The 25,068-nt window shown below is 36.8% G+C and overlaps 1 protein-coding gene across 1 annotated transcript in view; it reads right to left on the bottom strand.

The window, feature by feature from the left end:
• LOC136261995 (uncharacterized) overlaps window positions 1-25,068 on the bottom strand; it is a 52,131-nt gene that overhangs the window by 3,400 nt on the left and 23,663 nt on the right. Inside the window, exons 3-12 of the mRNA XM_066056112.1 lie at window positions 23,313-23,732; window positions 21,544-21,953; window positions 19,868-20,222; window positions 14,217-14,251; window positions 12,138-12,257; window positions 9,718-9,810; window positions 7,681-7,901; window positions 7,522-7,631; window positions 6,079-6,238; window positions 5,557-5,693 (exon numbers count right to left, since the gene is read on the bottom strand). Coding sequence (XP_065912184.1) covers window positions 5,557-5,693; window positions 6,079-6,238; window positions 7,522-7,631; window positions 7,681-7,901; window positions 9,718-9,810; window positions 12,138-12,257; window positions 14,217-14,251; window positions 19,868-20,222; window positions 21,544-21,953; window positions 23,313-23,732 — 2,061 coding nt within the window. The remainder of the gene's footprint in view (window positions 1-5,556; window positions 5,694-6,078; window positions 6,239-7,521; window positions 7,632-7,680; window positions 7,902-9,717; window positions 9,811-12,137; window positions 12,258-14,216; window positions 14,252-19,867; window positions 20,223-21,543; window positions 21,954-23,312; window positions 23,733-25,068) is intronic.

The following is a 25,068-nucleotide window of genomic DNA, read 5'->3' as shown; positions in this document are numbered from 1 at the left end:
CAGTTAAGGAATCATGGAGCTATATACCGTATATCAATTAAATTTGGCCAAACTAATATTTGGCGATTAGCCAAAAATTAGCAGTTGGCGAAATTTAATTTGGCGAAATGTTTACTCCTGCATAGTCTGGCGCGGCCGCCCCTTCGATTAGAAATGAAGGAGCGGCCGAGCCAGACATGCATGTGCACGAAGCTCGATGATATTGTAGCGACGATCGAAGCACGCTGAACTATCCTAGTGTTGAAATCAGTATCGATTTATCCGGTGAGTCGCTGCATGCACTGATGCCTGCTTGGCAAGCTGCTCAGGCCCTGCGTATAGCAACCCGGCACACACTGATTGATTAGCTACTCCCTGCACCTCAGCGCTAGTTAGCTGGCTAGCTTGAAGTAGCTTCACACTTGCGCTAGCTGCACACTTGCGCTAGCTGCACACTTGCGCTAGCTGCACACTTGCGCTAGCTGCACACTTGCGCTAGCTGCACACTTGCGCTAGCTGCACACTTGCGCTAGCTGCACACTTGCGCTAGCTGCACACTTGCGCTAGCTGCACACTTGCGCTAGCTGCACACTTGCGCTAGACCGATATGACACGTACTACAAAATTCAAATCGTGTCAAAAAAATGGCGACGCACGTGGTGGAAAGCTATGTACGTGGTTTCCATGTGTACATTTGGACGCCAACTACTGGAGAGCACGTACTACCGATATGACACGTACCACAAAATTCAAATCGTGTCAAAAAAATGGCGACGCACATGGTGGAAAGCTATGTACGTGGTTTCCATGTGTACATTTGGACACCGACTACTGGAGAGCGACTTCCATGTCAAGCGGAAGACAGCAATGATACTGATCCGTACGCAGTAGCCATCAAGAAAAGAACAAACATAATTAGACACGTTCCCCGTAAAATTTCTGCAGCGTGTTCACGGTTTATAGAGAGAGGTGGTACAATCACCTGTACAGTTACTGATTCCCATCGTCAATATTCTTCAGATTTGCCACAGGGCGGTTTGCAGATACCCTGCAAGCTTGAGTTTCACAGTGACAATGCAGACCTGATGTCAAAAATCAGGAAGCTTATTAGATCAGCTCCACCTATTGATTTTAAAGTTAAAAAGCCTGTTCCCAAGCGAAAGCTGCAGTTACCATCTAAAACAAAGAACGAACCTCCATTGAAAAAAAAAGAAAGACACTTCAATGATTGATTTGGACAAGCCGACTCTATCTGTTCGTGATATTGCAAAGGAAGATCCGTGGGTCAGTTTTGGAAGATGTACACTCACAACAGTTGACAAAGACATCATTTTAAAAGGTATGATAATAGCCTTTATTTTATATAATTAATAATACATCTGTACTTACAGGTGAGCAATTGACCGATAAGCACGTTAACTTTATTCAAAAGTTGGTGGGTAATAAGTACAAGGATATCTATGGCCTAAAATTGACACTGACACTACATAAATCTACCAAGATTCCAGTGAAATGTACCAAAAACTTCCTGCAAATTATGCATTGCAGAACTAACCACTGGATTGTAGTGTCAACAATACTCAGTCATCCCAAAGTCACCATATACGATTCGTTGTTTGAATCGGCTGATGCTAACACTACCAGCATTTTAAAGCAGTTGTTCGGACCCAAGGTAGAGGTGGTGGTAAACAATGACAGAAAGCAAGTTGGCATCGAGGACTGTGGCTTATTTGCCATTGCTGGTTGCATTTGCTTGGCTGAAAAGAACATGCCAAGAAACTACGACCAATCTAAGATGAGGCAGCACTTAGTGAAGTGCATTGAAGACAAAATGTTACTGTATTCCCTTGTGTATAGTAGCTATAGCTTAATTAATTTTTGACTGGGTGTGTAAAATATTAAAATTGCTTTTAACTACAAAATTGTACATTACATACATTATCGTGACAATTATAACAAAAAAAGTAGACTACAAGTTTATGGCATCTAGGATTCCTGCTTTTTTAAATCCGTTGACTGCAACTTCAGGTCTTTTTTCTAATCCTTGCCATCCAGAGATTATCCAATTAGCACTTGGAATTTTGACAACCTGTAATCCAACGTCGACTTTAACTTGGGAAAGTGGGATAGTTTCTAGCTGCTTTTTTACTTCCTGGGCATACCATTGTTGGAATTTACCTTTAAGATGGTCTTTCATTGGTTTGTTGACGGAAATATCCAAAGGTTGTAGTTTATCTGTACAATTTGCTGGCAACTGGATGGGTATGATGTTATGGCTTCTTAGAAGTGATAAAATGGCATCAGTTGTTTGCCCTCTGAAGTTATCAAAAATTGCTGCCGCAGGAAAAGTTGAACCCAGTTTCAACTTCTGTCTCTTCTCACTGACAAAGGCACAATAACCTTATCAATGTACCGTTTCATAGTGACTTCATTGGACCAGTGATTTTCTGAGTGCCATACATCCCAACCATCTGGAAATCCAACCTGTGGGTGACACTTTGGTGTCTTCCCTTGGTATAGCAACTGTGGAGGTAGGTAATCACCAGCTGCAGTCATGGCTAACACTGCAGTCAACTGTCGCTTGTCATCACTGTGAGCAATTGGAACAATATTTGTACCCTCTTTTTCCATTGTCCAATCTCCACTTGGAACAATGGACAAGCCAGTCTGGTCCCAGTTTATTATAAGACTTTCTGGGATGTTATTGATAATTACCTCTGCTGCTACATCAGCCAGAAATATTTCTTTGCACTCCTCGAATCGTGCCATTGAAATTTTCCCTGACGTTGAGCACTTCCTTTTGACAAACCCCATGCGTCGTAGCAATGACTGTGCCCAGCTCTTCATGATATTGATGTGCCCACCATGAGAAGAATGCTTTGAAATGTCTCTGTAGGAAACAATCCCTTCAGCAGCCCCCATCACAACAGTTGTATTCACCACTCCACCAGCTGCTCTAAGGTTGCTGATAAATTCCTTAACCAAAGAATCTAGCTGTTCTCCTAGGAGCAATGGTCTACCTCTAGGTTCGGTTTCTAATTCAGTGATAACAATAGGTTCGTCCTTATGCTCTTCACCTTCAGATTCCTCATTGATTCCAGCTTGTCGCTTACGCTGCTCCAAAATCTCATCCTTCAGCTTTTTAAAATACTTGTCTTTAAACCTCCTTGCCGTAGACTCGTTTATATCGATTCCCCAAGCTGCGGTGTAGTGTTTTGCCGCGTTATTAGCACCATTCTCTGCTGCATACTTCCTGATTAACGCACGTTGCTCTTTGGAGTACGAATTGTACTGTCCGCGATTATGAGACTTCTCTGCTACAGTGCTGACAGCATTAGCAATGGACTTCTGAGCAGCTTCGATATCTGTCTGAGACAAAATTGATGGCTTAAAGCTTGGTCGCACTTCTCTTTTGACATACTTAAACATCGCCATTTTGAACGAAATTACACGTGTTCAGCCTGCTAGGTGTCTCAAAGTATTAGAAGCTGTTACTAGTAACGGGGGAGTAGGTACTAGGGGATTCATTGGACTAAGTTGTGAACAAGAAAAGTCTGAGGGCTTGGTTCAACATTAGCCAGCATCGCTTGCAGTGATGCTGAGTGTCACTGGTACAAAAAATGTAATATTGGCGAAATTTTAATTTGGCGATTTGGTAACCATTCGCCAATTTCGCCAAATTTAGTTTATCGCCAAATTTAATTGATATACGGTATTGTGTGAAAATTGTGTTTTCTTTCTTCCTTTCGATATGCCTACAGTGTGGCGTGCCGGCTTCTTGGGCCGCACAACACTATCATGTGTCTTGAAACACAATATCCCAAATTTTGTTTATCACTCTAAAGTTGGCACTATAACATAAATTTCTACAGTGCATGAAGTAACTTTCTTTATACAGTCTTTTCATTGTAACTAGTAGTATTTTCTGCTTTGGTTTATTATTGATGTTATAAAAACAAGTACAGTAGATCCTTGGTTATCCAAAAACCCCAATGAGTCTCAGGCAATGGTAAAAGTGTTTAGATAAATAAATTGTCAGATAACTGAAGCCCATACATTTATATACAGAATTCTGTTGAAATACTCTACACTTGTACTCAGAATAGAATAGATTGCCATGTCCAATTTCAGATAAATCAGGGTACGAATAAGTGAGGGTCTGATGGTATACCGCACAAGAAAAATTTGGAATTTTAAGTTCAATTAGGGATCAAAGAAATAGAAAGTAGTGAAAACAAGGGAGGTTTCCTATACCTGATAATATACTAGTTTAGTGGACATTTAATCCCTACTTTATTTTATCCCATGTCCACTAGTATATCTTTAGGTGTAGGTGACCTCCCTTGTTTCACTACTATCCCTAATATTCCTAATATTTTTCCTTGTATTTGTTTGTTGTGACTGGTAAACCCATGCATATCACATTAGAAGAAAGAATAGTGCCAGGCTTATTGTTTTTGTCTGAACATTCGCCCAATTATCAGTTGCTGAAACAGTGAAGTGACCATTATGCTTCACTTTCAGCTATGATTAGCCTATTACATGGTGTTACCAATCACGAGAATAACCTCTGCAATCAATCTAATTACAACAGATGATTTGCATTACAAACGTAGGGAATCGATCGCACAGCTCTACCATGAATCAATACCTTGCACTGTCAGCAAAGAAAATTACTGGGACACAAAGAAGGACATTGGTAAGTTAATGAAGCTTGCATTGTATGTGCTGTGGTATGCCAAAAGGCACCTGTCAGGCTGAAGCAACGTCAAACAATGAGAAAATCAAGCATCAGTCAGGAAGGCAGTCAGTCGGTAGCAACGTCAAAAATGAAAAAAATCAAGCCCATAACATTAACTGTTATTGAGTTACGCTTGTCTGAAGGAATCAGTCAGGCAGCAAGTCAGGCAGTCAGTTAGTAGAAAATTCCACTGAATATCAAAAATGTTTATGTAGCAATGTAGCTATTGGAAGCATTTTAGGTCGTACTGAAGGCACTTTTGAGCTTGGTTATACCTAACCATACTGCCAAGGCACCATGAAGGTATTGTGAGGCTGGTTTCTGGTCAAGTATTTTGCTCCATGGTCCCTAATATACAGTGCTACTGTAGGGCTTATGATAATGGTTGGACAATTGACAAATTCCTGACAAATTGCCCATTTCTAACCATAATTGGATTTTTATAGGACATTATGTCCTTTCAAAGTATAAGGAGAAGCCTACTGTCTGAGCTGTTCATGACTGTTCATTCTATCAACAATAACTATCAGTTGGTTGCTACATTCTTGTAATCCAAGGGAGGCACCACAGATGTACCAATGCCAACTCCTCTGCTATACTGCCGAATCCCCATAAAGTTTTACAGTTACAGTATGACAAACAATACTCAGGCTATTTGGCAGCACAACAGGCAAAGTGCAGTGAATTTGTGTCTATACAGTGTATTGGTTTGTCCATCACTGCAGGTTTGCTATGAAATTTGTCCTGTCACTTAAAAAATCTAATTATAAGCCTTGTATGATATGCAAAACCATAATGCAATATATGCAATATACATATTAAAGTAGTAATCTTACATGTTGTCAGGACATAGTTGTGGTTTCTTAGGTCGATTTCCTGCTTCAATGAACCCCAGCAATTTCTGATTGGTGATGGTTGGATAGGGAGTGCGACCAAGGGTGTATACTTCCCAACATGTGATTCCGTAAGACCACTGTGTAATAACAGTTCTGTTCAAACACTTCCTGTCTATCCAACATGTGCACTACAAACTTAGACTACAGTGAATTTACCAAGTCAGTTTACATACTAATTTGGGACCATTATCAAGTGTCCAGATTATACAGGTGTCCTTATTTTCAAGTGTCCTGATTAATAGGTTCCACTGCACTTCTAAAATAATGTTCCTTAACAAAATCATTGCAGCCATTTCCTAACTGCCACTGCCAGGAGCACAGTATTAGTTTCAAATTTTAAAAACATCATCTCTTTTGAAGACTAAATTATTTAACAGTTACAGGCTGTTCTGTTCCTTAGCTCTGCCTGCATTCTACAATACCTGTGCGTGTACATGTACACAAACATCTATGAAGTCTCACCACATCAGTTTTTTCACTGCTAATTCTATCATGCAACGCTTCAGGAGCCATCCACCTGATGGGGATTTTACCAGTGCTTCGCTGTCTATAGTAGTCAGTTATATACACATCTCTGGCCAGCCCAAAATCAGCTATCTTGATGTTTATATCCTCATCAACCCTATAAGCACACATGCACATGTTTCATAGAGCATTCATTTGATAGATCACATGGTAAATAAGAGTTATTGTTCACAGTGGAGCTTTGTAAGCCACATTTGAAAAATAATTAAATTATAAGGGATATTTCAATTTCTTGTAATGTTCTTACCATACATTCGTATGTGAAAATTATACGAAATGTGAAATTTCTTAAACTAAAATTTTGCAGAAGATCAACATACTCTAATAGAACAGTTATTAACAAAAGATATTTTACATGAAAATTTTTGTACAAAAATAAAGAGAATTACAATATCGGTTGAGATGTTTATATATATAGTTCGCAAAATTTAAAGTTACTAGTTATCATATCAAGTTACCAAAAGGACTTGAATAAGCATACGGACCTCAATTTTCAACTGAACTAACTTACACATTTGCAAAGTGGTACTATAAACAGCTTATTATATTGCATGCAAGTGTTTATTTCCTAATATACAATTGCACAATTCCTTGATTAAATAATCAAGCACTGCTCATGTGATCACCACGTCTATTTAAAAGTATCAAGAAATGCCAGTTTTAAGTGTTCAGTGTGTTGTAGCTTGCCAATGGTTGAAGCAACATGTACGAAATTTTCACATGCTTTACAACAATTCCTTACCTTTCAGAATGTCCACTGTACAAGTAGTCAACAGCTAAGTTTCCCACCATTTTAGAAATTTTATACTCGATATTGACTGCATCAGGTGAGCTCCAAAAGGAGTGGGTGGTGAGGGCCAGAGGAGGGAAAGAATAAATTAAAGAGGAAGGTGTAGTGATGAATTAGGCCAAGTTATGGGTCATTCAGGTCTCAAAACTGGCTAAAATGGAAGGACATTTACAGCGCAAGTCTTTAAACAGCTGTACAGCCACATACAGCCATCCCCAGGCTGGCCTGTGCTTGGTAATAGCAGCCAGCAAAAGCAGACCACTCAAATCTAGCTGATTTTGATTGTGAAAACTGATTCATGTAAAATCAAATCTGCTGTCATGGAAAATACAACCAGTTTTCCCAGACCCAGTCACATATGTTGTTGGTAAACATAATTAGTTTTATGCTCATATAAAGCCATCTATGGCACAAATGAGAGATGTAAAAAACTACCATATAAATTATTATGAAGTCTGAAATGGTTTTCAGGTTTTTAAAACTTCCTTCCACACTTCTACATACATTATTAATTGCTTTGCTACATGTTCATAGTACAGCATCACTATGCATATATCATTGTTGAGATGCTTGCAACAACTCTAACTAACATGCAGTTTCTTGCAGCCAGATCACGATGGACAAATCTTTTCATGGATAAGTAGTTCATGCCACAAGCTATCTGGTAACACATGATAAACAAGTCATGTTGCTCCATACCCTATCAAAGGTGTATAGCTATATACATACATATATAATATATCACATACCTCAGGAAGTTGATCCACACCAGTAGTATTCGGTCGTTTATTTTTTAAATACATTTTGAGGTCTCCATTGGCCATGAATGGTAGCACTATAAATGGTAACCCACCTTCATGATTTGTGTCTATACTCACTCCCAATACAGATAACACATTGGGATGGTCAAACTCCTTCATTACAGCACTCTCATGCAGAATTGATTTCAGAGATTCCAATGAATTGTAGTCTGCAACAAGACATTACTTTCGTAATGTATGCATATTAATTATCTTTGGTAATATCATAAGTGCTTGTCTTTCTATCTGTGCTACCTAGCTACAACACCATTTAAGTCTCAGGTAACAAATTCAGTGCCACCTAGATTTCATTTTGTTAGTTAACTATTTAAATGAAACAGTGTTTGCACATGCTTTGTTTCACCCTATTAGTTATATATAAAAGTACTTCAAGAAAAATGCAGAATGATTTGCTTCAGTTTAAATGGCTGCACAATGGAATATCTTTAAACAAATTCTCTCCATAACGACTCAATAGAAATATCTCTGAAAGTTATCATAGCTGACGGAAAGGGGACTAGGAGGCTGAAGCCCCCTCGATCTGCTAAGCGAGGCTTATCCCTCAGAATGATATTTCACAGAAGTTATCCTTCTTGGAGTGGAACTGAAAACTGTCAAAAAACCTATATACTCTAATAAAGCACTAATAACAATAATAATAATAGAATTCCCAAATACCCTAATAGAGTAGTCAAAGCACTTCATAAAAAGTTTTTTTTCTTTTTATACTTCATAAAAAGTACAGTACTTAAAAACAAAGAATTACCTATAGTGGGAATTGAACCACTAACCTCCTACTCTGAGAGTTGCTACTGTACCAAGTGTTTAAATTCTTTTTTGTATACTGTTTATAAATGCTGTATATTTATTAACCCTGTTGTCTGTAATATTAAAAACTTTGCAACAGCCTTTTATTTTAAAGACTAGAGATTTTAACTACTGACTGCAAATAGCACTTATGACTTTAAAAGTTGGTGTTATAGTTTACATGTTTCAAACTATATAATTCTGGTGAACTTTTAAGACATCACGAAAGCTAAAAGCTTCTGAGGGGAGCAGTCCCCCAGAACCCTGCTGCTAGATATTCTATAGCCTTCTCTCACATCAACTACTTCGAATTCCTCCACCACTGTTTGTAACATGGAAAAACAGTTGGTCCCTACAACTACATAGGTCTAAACTCCATAAATGTATTTCAAAATAAGTATATACCTGGACCCAATGTGTCTGCTCTACTATATATGTTCTCAGTAAAGTCAGTAACTCCACAGTCCACTGCCATTGTTACTAACATACATGGTTAGGAACACAAAACCACAAACACTAGTAAAAGAATCCTACAAGTGATGATGACAGATTACTACCTACAGATTCCTCTTTGTTTATGTTACAAGATCAAGTCTGTAATGCCACTAGGTTCATTTAAATAACTAATCATAACGCAACTGATTACATCTGAATCGAAAAACATCTGGTCACTTGAAACTTTTCAGTTTTCATGTTTTTACTATGGACAAATGGCCACCCAATAAGTGGGCATGAATGTGTCTGCACCCGTTGGTAGGTGTATTCTTTTATACATGCATGTTGTATGTACATGTTTTGTTCATGTTTCATAGCCTGCTTCTTAAATTCGTATACTTACGGTACACTACTGTATGAAACAGGAATTTTTCCGAAGATTTATATTTACTAAAGTGTGTGCCAAAATTATACAATCTGCACACTATTTTCAAACACATAAATCTACTATTCACTCTCAGGTCACTCACTTCCTGGACGTGGCATGAAACAGCTGAGGCAATAAGTAGTATTCATTGTAAAATTCTTTTTGTATGTAATTAAATGAATATGATCCCATGCAATGCACAATGATTTACATTACAAACACAAGTGCCTGGCTGTTTATAGGTTCATAGATGGTGCAAAAAACACCCATGTAGAATTTAAATATGGTTTTAAGGAGCATACCAAACATTAGCTTACTTTTAATAGTTTTAAGAGCAACGATTTTTGATTCTTCATTATTATCAACAGTCATGTACGTCCATATTCCTTTGTAAATACAACCAAATGCTCCTAGAACATAATACATGTATGTATCTTGAGTGATACCAAACAATTCAATTAAATATACAATTGTATAAAGCAAACAATGACCTAAATATGGTAGTAACCCTTTGAATTACACTAGCTACTTAAAAATTAAAAACTCCAAAAGGAAGTAGGGGTTGATATAATATACGCTACAAAAAGTAAGGAAACAAGTTCAAAAATGTTACGGTTGAAATGAGAAATGATCCAGCAGTAAAAAGTAAGGAAACAAGATTATACGACTACTTGCTAAAATGAGACACACTGTAATGCCTACTTTTAGCTAGCATCTTGAAATGAGACCATCAAATTAGCCAAAAGTAGGGATTAAAGTGTCTCATTTTAGTAAGTAGTCGTCTAATCTTGTTTCCTTAATTTTTACTGCTGGATCATTTCTCATTTCAGCTGTAACATTTTTGAACTTGTTTCCTTACTTTTTGTAGTGTATGTTATATCAACGCCTACTTCCTATTGAGGTTTTTAATTTCTTAAGTAGCTAGTTTGTTTACTTTTTTTGCCTAGTTAGCTAGTTATATTATACTCTTTGTTTTCCACATAGTATAAATATCACTTGAAGCAGCTATCTTCAACCTTCGTACGCAAGAAGTGCCTCTATAATAATTATCGTTGTCTTTTAAAGCTATTACAGCAACTGTTAAAGGCTTCAGCTGCATTTCTAATGGCCTAAATGTTGATGATTTTACAGTAAAACACTGCTGGAGAGTCCACCATTATAAGAGTGGAACCCTCGCTTTTAAAAGTCTGGATCCCGAAGTGGATCCTACACCCCTCAAAGACATTATTAGCTAGCTACTTCACAAAAAAGCTAAACTGGTAATTAAGACTATATAAAACTACTACCCGACATTAACAAATGCTAGAGACAATTCCTTTTGGTACTACACCCGTTCACCCTCATCTTACACACATGTATTCACACTTTAGCTAAAATCACGTGTTTGGGTTGTGGCACGTTCCGCAATATTAAGCGCCGTAACTATTAATCATTCTTCGAGAAGAACAAAGAAGTGGATGAATGATGAAAACAAACAGCATGATGCAGTGGACAGAATGTAATCAGAACAACAAATTAGAGCTGGGCAATATACTGGTATAAAATCAATATGAAGGTATTTTATTCGTACCGGTATCGATATCGAACAAATATTTTTATACCGGCAAACCAGTATACCATAAAATACCGGTATACATATTGACACATGTACAAGTCACCGTTCTGCTTTCACAATGTATAGAGCAATCGTTGTGCAGAGTGTTTATATAGGGTATTGTGAGAGTCAGACACTCCCTCTCTTTTCTTATGTTATGAACTTATATCTGATTCTTGGTACTGTTTGTATACAGTTGTCACTTGAGACAAATTACTACTATACTTAACTGGATGTGTGAAGGTATTCGTTGTGTTAACCAAATACCATGATAGTTAGTTATACCGTGATTTTTTATAAAATACCGTACTGTCTTTAAAATTTGTGTACCGCCCAGCTCTACAACAAATTTGTGAATCTGCCATCATTATCTTGACTGTCTGAAATTTCTGGAGCCATACACCTAGCGCTACTGGGTCTTACAGTAGGTAGGGTGGCAGATGAAATGTAGGTGAATTTCAAATTTTTTAAAACTCACTGTACATCAAAACATTCAACTTTTCACCTTGTTTACCCAAGGTACAGCATCATTATAACAGTACTAATGCATTCCAGGTGGTTTTTTTGGGTAAAACGTATTGCAAGGCCATTTTTAAGGTGCAAAAATCCACAAAACTATATGATTTCTTACCAACCCCTACTATACAGTACTATCGTACTGTATGATAACATTCTTTGAAGAAATATCTTTGTGGCTGTCTCAGTCACAAGTTCACACAGTAATCAAATTTACTAAACTTTACAAGTGTATAGTTAGCTACATTCATATTCCATTTTTCTATGAATCCACTGCTGCTCAGTTTACTTGATTTGTATGATAATGTTGAAGAATAGCAAAGTGCCCAGCCATACTCTTAAAATCACCCAGGAGTGGCTTGGTGAAGTGAAAATGGTAAGAATGTATTTGCAAATGTGAACATAGCTAGATATGGGGCATCAAAAAGATTGCCTTCCATCATATTCTAGTGTTATATACTGCCACCCACCACCCTCCACCCCTGTGTGAGTATTTGTGGTATAACAATATCACTGCAATGGAAGGAGGAGATTTTCTCAATACCATATACATTAAATGAATGTTCCATACATATATGTTTTTAGCCTTACAACATGGATATGGATTAGTTGAAAATATGAACAAACCTTCTCCAATACATTCAGTGAATTTTACTTCACATGCTGGCAGCTGTAGATCACTGAGGTCTGCACATTCTTTAGCAAGCACTTTAAAATCATCTTCAGTGAAATGAAATTTATTTCCATCTATATAAGACAATTGTATTTATCCATTACTGAAAATGGTATCATGCATGTATGGACATGATATCAAACAGAATAAATTATTGTGAATTATATTATGAAAACGTTTATTAAGGAAATTCAATCTATTGTATTCAATTCACATTTATGGGCACAATTAAAGCAGCAATTTTGGTATAGTGTTCTACCCAAACCTGGATGAAATTTGGTATAGTGCTCTACCAAAACCTGGATGAAATTGCTTGAAGGAGGATTCTTCCTTTATTAATATTGATAAATGTATACACATCCATGAGCAGCTTGCTCTTGTAGTATTGTATGTCAAAACCTGATATATTATGTTATGATATCAGCACAACTGAGTATACAATGTAACATACATGATAGAAAGGAGAGGGATATACCTCACAGCTGGCTAGGAAAATATATGTGACCAGATTTTACACCCAAATCGCACATCAGGCAAAATCAAACTAACACCACCAGTGGATATCTACACTATCGTACTACTAGTTTTGACCCTCAGTACTGCTCAAACTACTCGAGGTTGGTTTTAACAGACATCTTTTCTGGGTGGTGTGGAGTGCTCAAATGGCGGTTTCAGGCCTTGTCAAGGTCCTGGCTTGGCAAGAATCAGTGGTGTACTGGTGGACAGCCTTATCATGTTGGCCAGACGTTTTCTCTGTTGATTTTGCTACATATCAGCTACTAAGGAGCCAGCACAGCCCTGTAATCTCGTCTCTGGACTCCAATCGTGGTCTGCCTCCATTTTGAGGTCTATCTCTTGCCCTCCCCGCCACCCCCCACCCCTTTGTGAGCACTCGTGATACTACGTTGCTCGTCCAATTGCTCAGATTTTCTATCTTATTTGGTGGGAAACTCTACAAGCAGCTACAAGTACTGGAAGTGGCCTGAAAGGTAACAGATTGATGCATCTTTTGTGTAAATTTCATACGCGTGCTTGCTATCCTTGGAGAGTTATGCTGGTTTCAATTCTTTAAAACCGTTTATCTCGAAACTTCTAATGTGCGATTTGGATCGTTTTTCCAAAATCCACTCACATATTTTAGTAGTGGGGCTGAAAACCACAAAAAATAAATAAATAGAGTATTCAAGTAGTATTTGCAGCACTAATTCCACTGAAAGTTGTCTTTGGGGCTAGTTTTTTTTCTCTTTTTTTTACAGACATAATAATCAAGACAGCATGTCTTATTTTATTATTTAATTCTTCTTTCCCATCATAACTCTTTGAATGCTTATAGAATTAACACCAAAATTTGCCTACCATGCCAAATTTCAAGGTATCCAAGCAATGCATTTGCATTTTATGACAGTCTGTATGAAAATGCAAAGAAACATGATACAGAATTTTTTAAATGTCGCACATATCTTGGGAATTCTTTAACAGTTTTGTTTAATTTTGGTATGTGGACCACCAAAATTGCAATGGAAGTCTGAAAAGGAATCCCTTATGAAGATTACCATGTGATTTAACATTGGATATAATGAACATACATAGTCACTTACAGGAGCAGATTCAGGAGCTGGAGGAGGGGCACACCCAGTTGTATATTTAGGTGGACTGTTCTCTAGCTATGGTGTTACTATAGATATTTGAATGTCATTGTTCCATTTGAGTGGTCTAAATGGGATATAATCATCAGTGCCAATGTTGATTTCTTGTTGAGTAGCAAATGAATAAAATTCAAATGCAAGTTTTACAATGACTGCACCATTAGAGTTATTGACAGCTCTATTAGAGTATCTCAATTTTTACTTCATGATTAGCTACACAGCTAAGTCAGGGTTGTAAATCTACTTCAGTAAAATTAGCAACTACACATACAGCTTCTCTTCATATGTTTTGTGCAGCCTCAGGGCTATAATTTGAAAATATGGAAATGAGGATGGATGTGCCCCAAATGCCCCATCCTGGATCTGCCTTTGACATAATTGACAAACCTTTCATAATGTACCTTGATGAATTTTTTGCTTTCCTATAATAATAGATAATAATAGATAATAAAAATGTCTTATTCCCAGACAACATACAGACAGTAAATGGCAAGGAGAGAAGGGAGCTTATAGTGTTATTCTAGTATACTAAAACTAGAACTAAAAGTAGTTTTAGTACAGCCTTTTCTTTATAGTACTAGAAACTAGAACTAAACTATAATTCCATTACAATCTATTTTAAAAACTAGAAGTATACTAGAAAAGTGTTGTTTATACTAGAAAAGTGTTGTTTTTAAGCTTTTGAACAAGAACTAAACTAATGTTATGAGCAGCTTTATAGTACCAAAACTAGAACTAAACTAAAACTTTTCATACTGCAATTACTACTGCAACTGTTGTTTGAGATTTAGCAGGAACCTGATTGGTGAACTGACTATCTGGCGCATTAAAGCCTGACCTTGGATACAGTATGCAAAAATTTTATTTATACAAGTGTAAGAAAATACTTGATATTTTACATGCTAGAATAGGATCATTACATTGAAAAGTGGTAAAACAAAAAGGACATCCCTTAACACAATCATATAGTATGGTAATACAGTATAGTAGAGATTGCAAAAGATTTACACTTTTCTGCCGTAAAATATCACCCAAAAAACTATCCTCAATTTTCCTTCATGATGATTTGGCATTATTGGTTATCTCAAACATGCCTTCAGAATGGCCCAAAATGCTTCTAGTAAGTTGCTACAGGATTTTAAAATATATTTAATCAAATTTTCAAATAACTGACTGATGATGCCTTCAGTCAAGCATAACTTGACTATAATAAATTTTTTGCAGGCATGATTTATACACTGTTCACTGTCACTTATAATTAGGCCTAAACATGCATCATGGACTTAACTTTGTTCTCCTTTGTATTCAATGTCTTTCTTCACCGGTGCCAAACATGTGTTGATTCATGGGTAGTAGCTTCAGTTGTACTGGCTACCACAAGAATTGTCCACAGTTTCCATATAATAGTTAGACATTAAGACCAAGGTAACTAAGCAATTTAGTAACCCCGATGGCCCTAGGCTGTAGCGTCCCGAGTGCAGCGAGGGCACTACTAAGGGCCTGAGGGGTTTCTAAATCGCTTAGTTCCCACTAGTCGTGGTGTCTAACTTATTTAGACTGTAGTTTAAAGTACATACCTTTATAGCCAGAGCAAGAGTGTGGGATGAAAGAGCAATGCAGAACAGTAGAACGGTTTCTTTCTGAAATCCTTAGAGCGCCCACAAAAAAATAATTATTTGACTGGTAACTAGATTAACAGCTAGAGCTACTGTAGATATACCGCTTAGTCTACTATTTGTCCAGAATTATTTGCAGAATGTGGAGAAGAATAATAATACAGCATTATCAAGTACTGCAGTGTGACTTTTGTGTTATAGTGCTACCCATGTTACCAGTGCTACCCATGTTACCAGTGCTACCCATGTTACTAGTGCTACCCATGTTACCAGTGTTACCCATGTTACCAGTGCTACCCATGTTACTAGTGCTACCCATGTTACCAGTGTTACCCATGTTACCAGTGCTACCCATGTTACTAGTGCTACCCATGCTACCCATGTTACCAGTGCTACCAATGCTACCCATGTTACCAGTGCTACCCATGTTACCAGTGCTACCCATGTTACCAGTGTTACCCATGTTACCAGTGCTACCAGTGCTACCCATGTTACCAGTGCTACCCATGTTACCAGTGCTACCCATGCTACCAGTGCTACCCATGCTACCAGTGCTACCCATGTTACCAGTGCTACTAATGTTACCAGTGCTACCCATGCTACCAGTGCTACCCATGTTTCCAGTGCTACCAATGTTACCAGTGCTAGCCATGTTACCAGTGTTACCCATGTTACCAGTGCTACCAGTGCTACCCATGTTACCAGTGCTACCCATGTTACCAGTGCTACCCATACTACCAGTGCTACCCATGTTACCAGTGTTAACCATATTACCAGTGTTACTATTAACTACACTTTCCTACTACTGTGGTATATACTAAACAATTACACAATTATGTAATGATGATGTATTGTAAGGACAAGATACACATAGAACCACCCTATTTATTTGTAACTCTGTATAATGGGCAGTGAATGGAATGACCACATCACTTCTTACACCTCTTAGTATTTGAGATTGTTGGGGCACATGCATAGTTGTGCAATTAATTATGTCTGGCACCTTTCCTTTGATGTGGTATGTGCTGGTTCACCAGTCATAAATTATGTAACAAAAAGTAAACACATAATATTAGGAAAATTGAATTTTTGCATTGAGTAGGAATCAGAAATAAAAAGCCATGAAACTAGGAGAGAGTGCCAACACCTGAAGTTATACTAGTGGACATTTAATTCCAAGGCTATTATACAATTGACAGCCTGTATATGATTAAAGTACGTAGGATTAAATGTGCACTAGTATAAACTCGCCTGTTTCATGGCTTTATTTCTATGATCCCTAATCAAATGCAAAACTTTCCTTATACCTGTGTGAATATAAATATTTCAGCATATTTACTGAAATTTTGTCTTAAAATTCATCTGTAATAAAAGTCATCAACAGTGAGCTTGAACTTCTTTAGACTACATCAATATTACAGGTTTTTGCAATTGAATTCGGCAACTTTGCAATTGAATTCGTCCCGTTTGCAATTGAGTTCGTCGCTTTTGCAATTGAATTCGTCCCGTTTGCAATTGAATTCGTCCCGTTTGCAATTGAATTCGTCGGTTTTGCAATTGAATTCGTCCCGTTTGCAATTGAATTCGTCGCTTTTGCAATTGAATTCGTCGCTTTTGCAGTTAAATTCGTCCATAACAAGAATGGCAGCTGGAGCAAACACGAAAACATGATGTAGCAGCTGCTACAAGAACTTGTTCAAGTACAACAGTAGTAAACAACTCTTTATAAGGTAATAATTTTTCCTCTACAGCCTCTCCAACAACATTTCAAACTCTACTACACCATTCGCGATGGGTGTGGTCACTCGCGAGCAAGCTAATTAACTTGTCAGACAGCTATCAACTTCGCGTACTACCAGCTTCAATTACCTTCTAGTGTCTCAAGTGTAACTCTCCAAGGCATAAATAGTTCATATCGTAATGAACGGGTTGGTTTCTTGGAGCCGTTTTGTTTATGACAAATTATAATGCAAACACGACGAATTCTATTGCAAAACCGACTAATTCAACTGCAAAACCGACGAATTCAATTGCAAAACCGACGAATTCAATTGCAAACGGGACGAATTCAATTGCAATACTGATGAATTCAATTGCAATACCAACGAATTCAATTGCAAACGGGACGAATTCAATTGCAAAGGTGACGAATTCAATTGCAAAAACCTGTAATAAAACCCACTCACCCCTCCACAACCACTATATGGCGGAATTGATAATAAACTCTTGTAGCATAACTTTCTAATTGCTCTGTAAATTCTGTCAAACGTTTTGGCAGCCCCTGCACTTATTCTGTAATGATCACATTCTTTAGTGAATGGGAACAGGGATAACCAGCCCCTTGCACACTATTGTGGGTAAGATGACATTATCTTACACTTTTGATGGTCGATAATAAGCACTGTAGATGATTCTTCACAGTGATAATGGAACTACTAATGAAGAGAAACAGTAAGGAGACAGATTGTATAGGGTAGAATGGCATGTTGCTACTTCAATGCGTCTCAAATTAGTAGCCTCATTTGTATATGTGACTGAAATTGACAAAACAAGGCTTTGACGCACAAAGCTTTGTTAAGAGATATGGCGATTTTAAGGAATCATTGTGTAATAACTTCCCAGTGCCTACAGCTGTGTAAACAAAATTTGCACCAATTATTCATCTGTTTACTAGCTATCACTGAGTGGGTGTATACATTTCTGATACCCAAAATTTGCCCTGTTTTGGGCAGCTTTTTTCGAGCGGGTAATAATATCACAGCTGGTAGTAATAGGGTGGGAGGGTGGGGGTGGACGGTGGTCTTAATATAGGGGTATAAAATGAAGTAAGAAGACGATTGGAATCCAGAGGCCAAGTTTGGGCTCTCCATGGCCCTCCATGGCCCTCCATGGCCCTAAAATTACTCCAAATTGACTGTGAACACTATTGGCGAGCTCTCAGTGAAGTCCCAGCTCACTACACACCATTATCACAAAGTCATGGCCATTTAATGGCACCAATCTCCCACTCGTGGCTTTGACAGGGTCGGAAGAAAGCTGCTACAGAAACCAGACTTGCCAGTGCTGAAGGAAGTACAGTGTGAAATATGATAGTGTATTAGACCAGCAATCCATTTCTGGTAAAATCGTAAGTTTGATTTTGTGTGTGTGGAAGCCTTGTTATATGAAATCTGGTCACATATATGCATACACACTTGCTCAAACACCCAATAACCACACTTAGATAGATATTGCTTAAACTGTCAATAAACAGTAATAGTTGTAAGATATTGCGTGTGGTTTTGCATTTTAATGTTTTGTGGTTACCATGCAACGAAATAATTGAATTCTTTATTCTATAGCGAGCAATTTATAGTATTTTAATAGGATTATAATTGTATGGTTTATAAGTTATAGTAGTTTAGAATTATTATATTGGAGCCTCTATACAAATTTGGCGGTAAATTAAACTGCATAATGAAAAGTATGTTCCAAATAGCAATTTGCTACCTATAGCTACAAGTGAACTTTCACCTAGTTTTCAGTCAAGTATGTCCTGTCCATTACACAGCTCAGAACATGCACCATAAGTTATGTGTTTGTCTTTCTTTACATCATATTCATTTCCTTTCTCTTCTAGTGCAAAGATGTCTATGTTAGTTATAGCATATTAATGGCTATGCTGTTGCATACAAGGAAACTAGGCCTGTCTGTAATTTCACATACACATGCATGACTGCACTGACCTGCTTGTTACAGTCAAAGTGAGTATATTTCCAGTGGTATACCAAAAGGCACATCAGTGTTGACAAGCAACATCTGTGAATCTCAAGCATGCAATATGTTAGCCATAAATTATTGAATTACACTTGTCTGAAGATATCAATTAGTTTGTTAGTTAATGAATTATTTAGTTAGCTAGTTAGTTATAGTTAATTAGTCAGTTAGTTATAGTTAATTAGTCAGACAGTTGGTCAGTCGGTCAGTCAGTCTGTCGATTGATCAGTCAGTCTGTTGGTCAATTGGTAAGTTAGTCGGTTGGTCGGTCGTTCAGTCAGTCAGTCAGGTGGTAGAAAATCCTATTACAGAAATATTCGAATGAAAATTTGTAGTAACTTACTGGAAGTAGTTCAGGTTGCTCTGAAGATATGTTGGGCTTGATTGTACTGTACCCAAACAATACTAGCAAGGTGCCTTGAAAAGTGTGAAGCTATTTTCTGCATGGTCAATGGTTTTGGTAGGAAAACACAAACCTTCTTGATTCATACTGAGGACTGCCACATTTAGTTCAACTATGAATTAAATATGTTATACTTAACTGTCTGAAATATTGCAATGTGAGATCAGACTTATCACTACCATAATCCCTTTCAGTACCTGTAGTTACTTTTGTGTCAATAATGAAGCTGAACCAGACCACACATACAACATTATTACACATACCAGCCAAACAGTGAATTTGATCTTATTTTGAAGAATCCATCACTTCTTGCATTTTTCTTTACTCTGTATCTCTTTCTTAATATTATTACTCCCACAAGGCACACAAGTAAACACAATCCTAACAGTCCACCAGCTATGGATGCCACTATCACTGGTGTACTACCATCATTAGGTGATGTGGCATTGTTAGGTGATATTGTTCCATTTACTGTAACTATATCAATGACCTCAGTAGTAGTAGTAGTAGTAGTAGTAGTAGTAGTCATACTGAGAGTTGTAGTGAACATTGCACTGCTAGTAATTGTGGTAGATTTATTGATAGTAGTACAATATTCATCATTAGGCCATAAATCATCTGACAGAAGCAAAAACAAAGCAATGTAAACATGCAGTTTGACAATACTATCTATAATCAGCTAAACATGAAACAATCTGAGTACAATACCACTCTTATTGAATCAGTAGACACACTATGCTAGTTCACATTTAAGGAACTATGCTAGCTCTATCATTGTATGTCATGTTTAGCCAAGACTGATATATATATATTACTTTGGGTGCGATGCCGCAGAAATAGGGCATCATTATAATGATTGTCATTTCAGTGCTTCTCAGCAATGCAATTACCTAAAAAGCATTTTGAAATGGATAGTAACTACAGTCAGTAGAGGTGCCGATGTCTTTCAAACCACCAAAAGATGAGCTAATTAATTGATTTCAAGCAACTCGATTTATTGCATTTGCACTAAATTTATGGTACCTAGATGGTCTTTCTACTCCCTTTAAGTGTGCCAAATTTTAAGGCAATTAAATATCATGTTTTTATTTTATGCAAGTTTTGTAAGAACTCAAAGGAATGTTAAAAGAAAGAAAATATAGGCAGGTTTATGTATATATATCAAGTAATTTTGATATCTGGACATTTCCAAAGTATACAAAAGCAATATTCTTCAGTGAAGTGGCCATTACTCTTTGTTTTCAGCTCTGTTCAGAATGTTACACAACATTGCAAATAAAGAACATTTTGAGAAGCACCTCTGCAGTCATTATGGAAATATGGACAATATCTGTTACAAATGTAGGGAAGCCATCATGCGCTATACTGTGAATCAACACCTTGCACTGTCAGTGAGAAGAGAAATGGAACACAAAGGATGACAAAGGCAAGGTAAGTCCATGATTCGTACATTGTACATACTGCGGTATACCAAAAGGCACCTGTTGGGCTCAAGCAATGTATAGCAGTGAAAAAATCAAGCCTATTTAGCCCTAGTTATTATTGAGTTACACCTGTCTGAAAGCACCATAAGGGCAGTTATGTAATTTTTTTTTAAAAATTGGTAGCAACTTATTGGAAGCATTTTTGGCCACTCTAGATCTGAAGACACTTTTGGGCTTGATTCTACTTTACCAAAGCCATGAAGGTATTTTGAGGCTGGTTTCTAATCATAAGTTTTGCAAGAAACTACAAATCTACGTATGTACTTACATACATACATACATACATACATACATACATACATACATACATACATACATACATACATACATACATACATACATACATACATACATACATACATACATACATACATACATACATACATACATACATACATACATACATACATACATACATACATACATACATACATACATACTTGAATATCCCATACCTAAACAATTACATTCAACCCCTTTAGAAGAAGTGTTAACACCAAATCCTGTTTTAATGAGAAGCAATGGATCTGCACAGACTTCTATTTGGTGAAATCCAACAATAGAAAGTCCTATTAAAAGTGTATCAAATTCATCATTACAGCGAGTACTAAAATGGTAGCATGAATTTGAACAAGTTGCCCTTGGTTCTCCAGTAGTCAAGTCACAAGGTATGAATACTGCATTGCAAGCAAACATCAAAGTGGCATTTTGACAACTAGGTTTTATTATAGGGATGTATATTGCAACTGAATTGGCAAATTCAATAAACATTGTAAAGTTCTCAACACTTGTGTACTTGTACAGATAGCCATTAGTTGCTACAATAGACTGGGAGCAAGCTCCATAATTATCCAATTGCATGCACCTGAAATATATAAAACCATCATAAAATAGTTACAATAATTAGAAATCACAACTAAGAAGCTGAAACCATATCTTCCTTAGTACACTATAATCAGTGAATACTACTTCATTCAATGTACCAAATTTCTTATACTTGTCTTAGTTGTCTATTACTGAAGGCTCTACTCAGCTAACCAATGGGGACTAGAAGCAGTTAAATAGCACAATCCAGATTATGGTTTAAGCTGAAGTTTTAAAGTGTGCAACAAATTTAATAACAATAAACGCATGTTGGTGGGGTACATTGGTCAATGTGACAAACAGCTTATAATGTACTCAGTTAGTCTCAGAAACAAACAGATCTGCTTCAGAAGTTAACAGTCTAGCTTCTATTAGGTGGATTGACTGCACAAATCGATTTGTAACACCTAATGTAGCCACGTGCACCTATCATCTGGTTACATAAGTGCATGTCACAATTAAATTTTCCATTTTATATATAGTAGTATAGTCGGATAGGCTTTGTTCACTTTCATTGCTCATCTATCTGTTGTTTGGTGCTTGATCAGAGCTACTGACTCTGGCTATTCAGAATCAGAATAAACTGAGGCACCTCTATGTTGCCTCTTTTTATATTAATCAGTATCCCACACAACCCATTGCTAGGATTTCACTATTGTCTACCACACCACATGTACAAGTCAATTAACTACTGGGTGACTGACTAAAGTGATTTTGGAAATATTGCAAATGCAAGTTTTGTCACTCCTACATAGTAAGCTGCTTGTAAAAATGTTCTGCAAATATATCAACCATCATAGTTAAACCTTTTTGCGTTTAACAGAAATAAGAGTATTATAAATTAACGGAGTTATAAAGCAAAAACCAAACAATTAGACATGTGTAATAAGGTACTCTAATAGAACAGTCACACAGAACAAAAACAGTTTGTGCAAACATGATTGATGTTTATGGAATAACAAATTAAATTAATAACAAAATCAGAGATATAATCTTGAATAACTCTGTTATGTGTGTAGAAAATAAGGCTTGGAAATGCAAAAGAAGTGATTCCATGCAAAACAAGCACACTGTCAAAAGGGTGTGCCTTCAATAAAGAATAAAGCCAGGTTTTAAAAAGTTGCAGAAAATATCATATTGCAATAATGATAGTGTAGCATTAAATAATTGGTGTTAACATCACTGCAGCTGCTTTTTGGCTGCAACCTTTAATCATATTACAACTTTTATAACTCAAGCTTTTTTGAAGGGTGTACCCTTTTTTCATAACATTGCTTTTGGCACGGATGTATTATATATTATTTCATATGATTTTAAAGCTTTCTAGCATAGATCCCAATTATAGTACTATTAAACTCACGTGCTAGGAACATTAGAAGAATCTGTCAAAGTAACACAGGTTTCAATAGGACATGATCCGTTCAATAATAACTCAGAGAATTGGAGTGAGTTGGAACAGTTGATAGTGAAGTTGACAAATGGATGAGACATAAAGTTATTGACATGTTCAATCAAGTTCATAGTATCGTCAGAGCATGTTCCACTATTCAGTAAACTATCACACTCCTCAGAACATAGTTTCTGAACACCTTCATCACATGGTGGATAAATAGTGACACATAATGCTGTCTTGAGGTAGTTTCTACAATACTGGTTAGTAACATGTATATCAATATAGTTCATAGCACTAATCTCCAACTGCATCAAATCAATATCATTAGTGTAGTTAAGGTAAGTGTTGTAGTTGGTGCATGAACTGTTGTCTGGTATAGAGGTGCAACTACAAGATTAATATACATAAGTAGTTAAGTACAACTGCTAGAACGATTACATCAAGATATGTGTTGTGTGGCCCAAGAACCTGATATATATATATATATGCCACTCCAATGTGATAATAAACTGGGACAAAAATAATGCATGCATGCATAGTTTCATACTCCACTCACTTCTCCAAGATTTTAATAAGGTACTTCACATATAAAGCTTGATCATCAAAGTCACCCCCGGGAATCTCCACAATACGTATCCATACAAAAACAGCCGAGCTATATAAAACAGTGCAGCCTTCAAAAACCTGCCTTTAAAAAGTTGTGAAATCAAAGGTGGCAGCCATAAAATGGCTGCATTGATGTTAATGATAATAAATTAAAATCACACTGCACCTAAAGAGTCTTGATTTTTCATGTAAAATGTGATAAGCTGCAATAACTCAATTTTTAACAAAGCAAATACTGCACTTTTTATGTTGAAATATGTATCTAATCAAAAACAGCCAAGTTGTAAAAAAATATGTGGCCCCAAATAGGCCATGGTGAAAAAAGATGTGAAATCCAAGGTGGCGGCCAAGAAATGATTGTGATGGTAGGTTAATGGTAAAAAAATTTAATAACGACAGTTTAGGTGAATTTGGTGCCAAGACCAAGCGGCATCAAATCATCTAAATTGTCGTTATTTTAAAATTTTTACCATTAATCTATTATCATATCACAGCCATTTCTTGGCCGCCACCTTGGATTTCACATTTTTTTTCACCATGGCCTTTTTGGGGATGCACCTTTTTTACAGCTTGATTAAGAAATCCCTTCTTTTTGTATTTGTATACTGTAAGGCAGCTGGCATATAGCTGGCTTTGGGTTTTTTTTTAACCCATCTGTTTTTTTTTCTTTACCACAGGAAGAAGAAAAGAACTTAAGGAAAATTTTAATACTTCATATATTCTTGATTTTATTAGTAATTATACAAATTATGTACATACATTTATTACATGCCAATTATTCCCAACAAGATAATTTGTTTCCAGCTGATCTCTCTACTGGGTGACTTGAAATGTAGCTGAGCTATCTACAGGATGGTTTCTTTGTAGCTGAACTCTCTACAAGGTGACTTGTTTCTAGCTCATCTCTCCATAAAGTGTTTGTTTGTAGCTGAATTCTCTGCAGGGCAATTTGATTATAGCCGAGCTCTCTACAGGCTTCTTTCTAGCTAATCTCTATATAGGATAACTTGCTTGTAGCTGAGATCTCTACATAGTGGGTTCTTTGGAGCTGAACTCTCTACAAGGTGACGTCTTCTAGCTGATCTCTCTGCAGGGTGACTTTTATCTAGCTGAACTC

This window comes from Dysidea avara, chromosome 7 (assembly GCF_963678975.1).
Source record: "Dysidea avara chromosome 7, odDysAvar1.4, whole genome shotgun sequence".
NCBI lineage: Eukaryota > Metazoa > Porifera > Demospongiae > Dictyoceratida > Dysideidae > Dysidea > Dysidea avara.
Note: the sequence above shows the minus strand (reverse complement) of the source record. Positions and strands in the feature narration are given on the sequence as shown.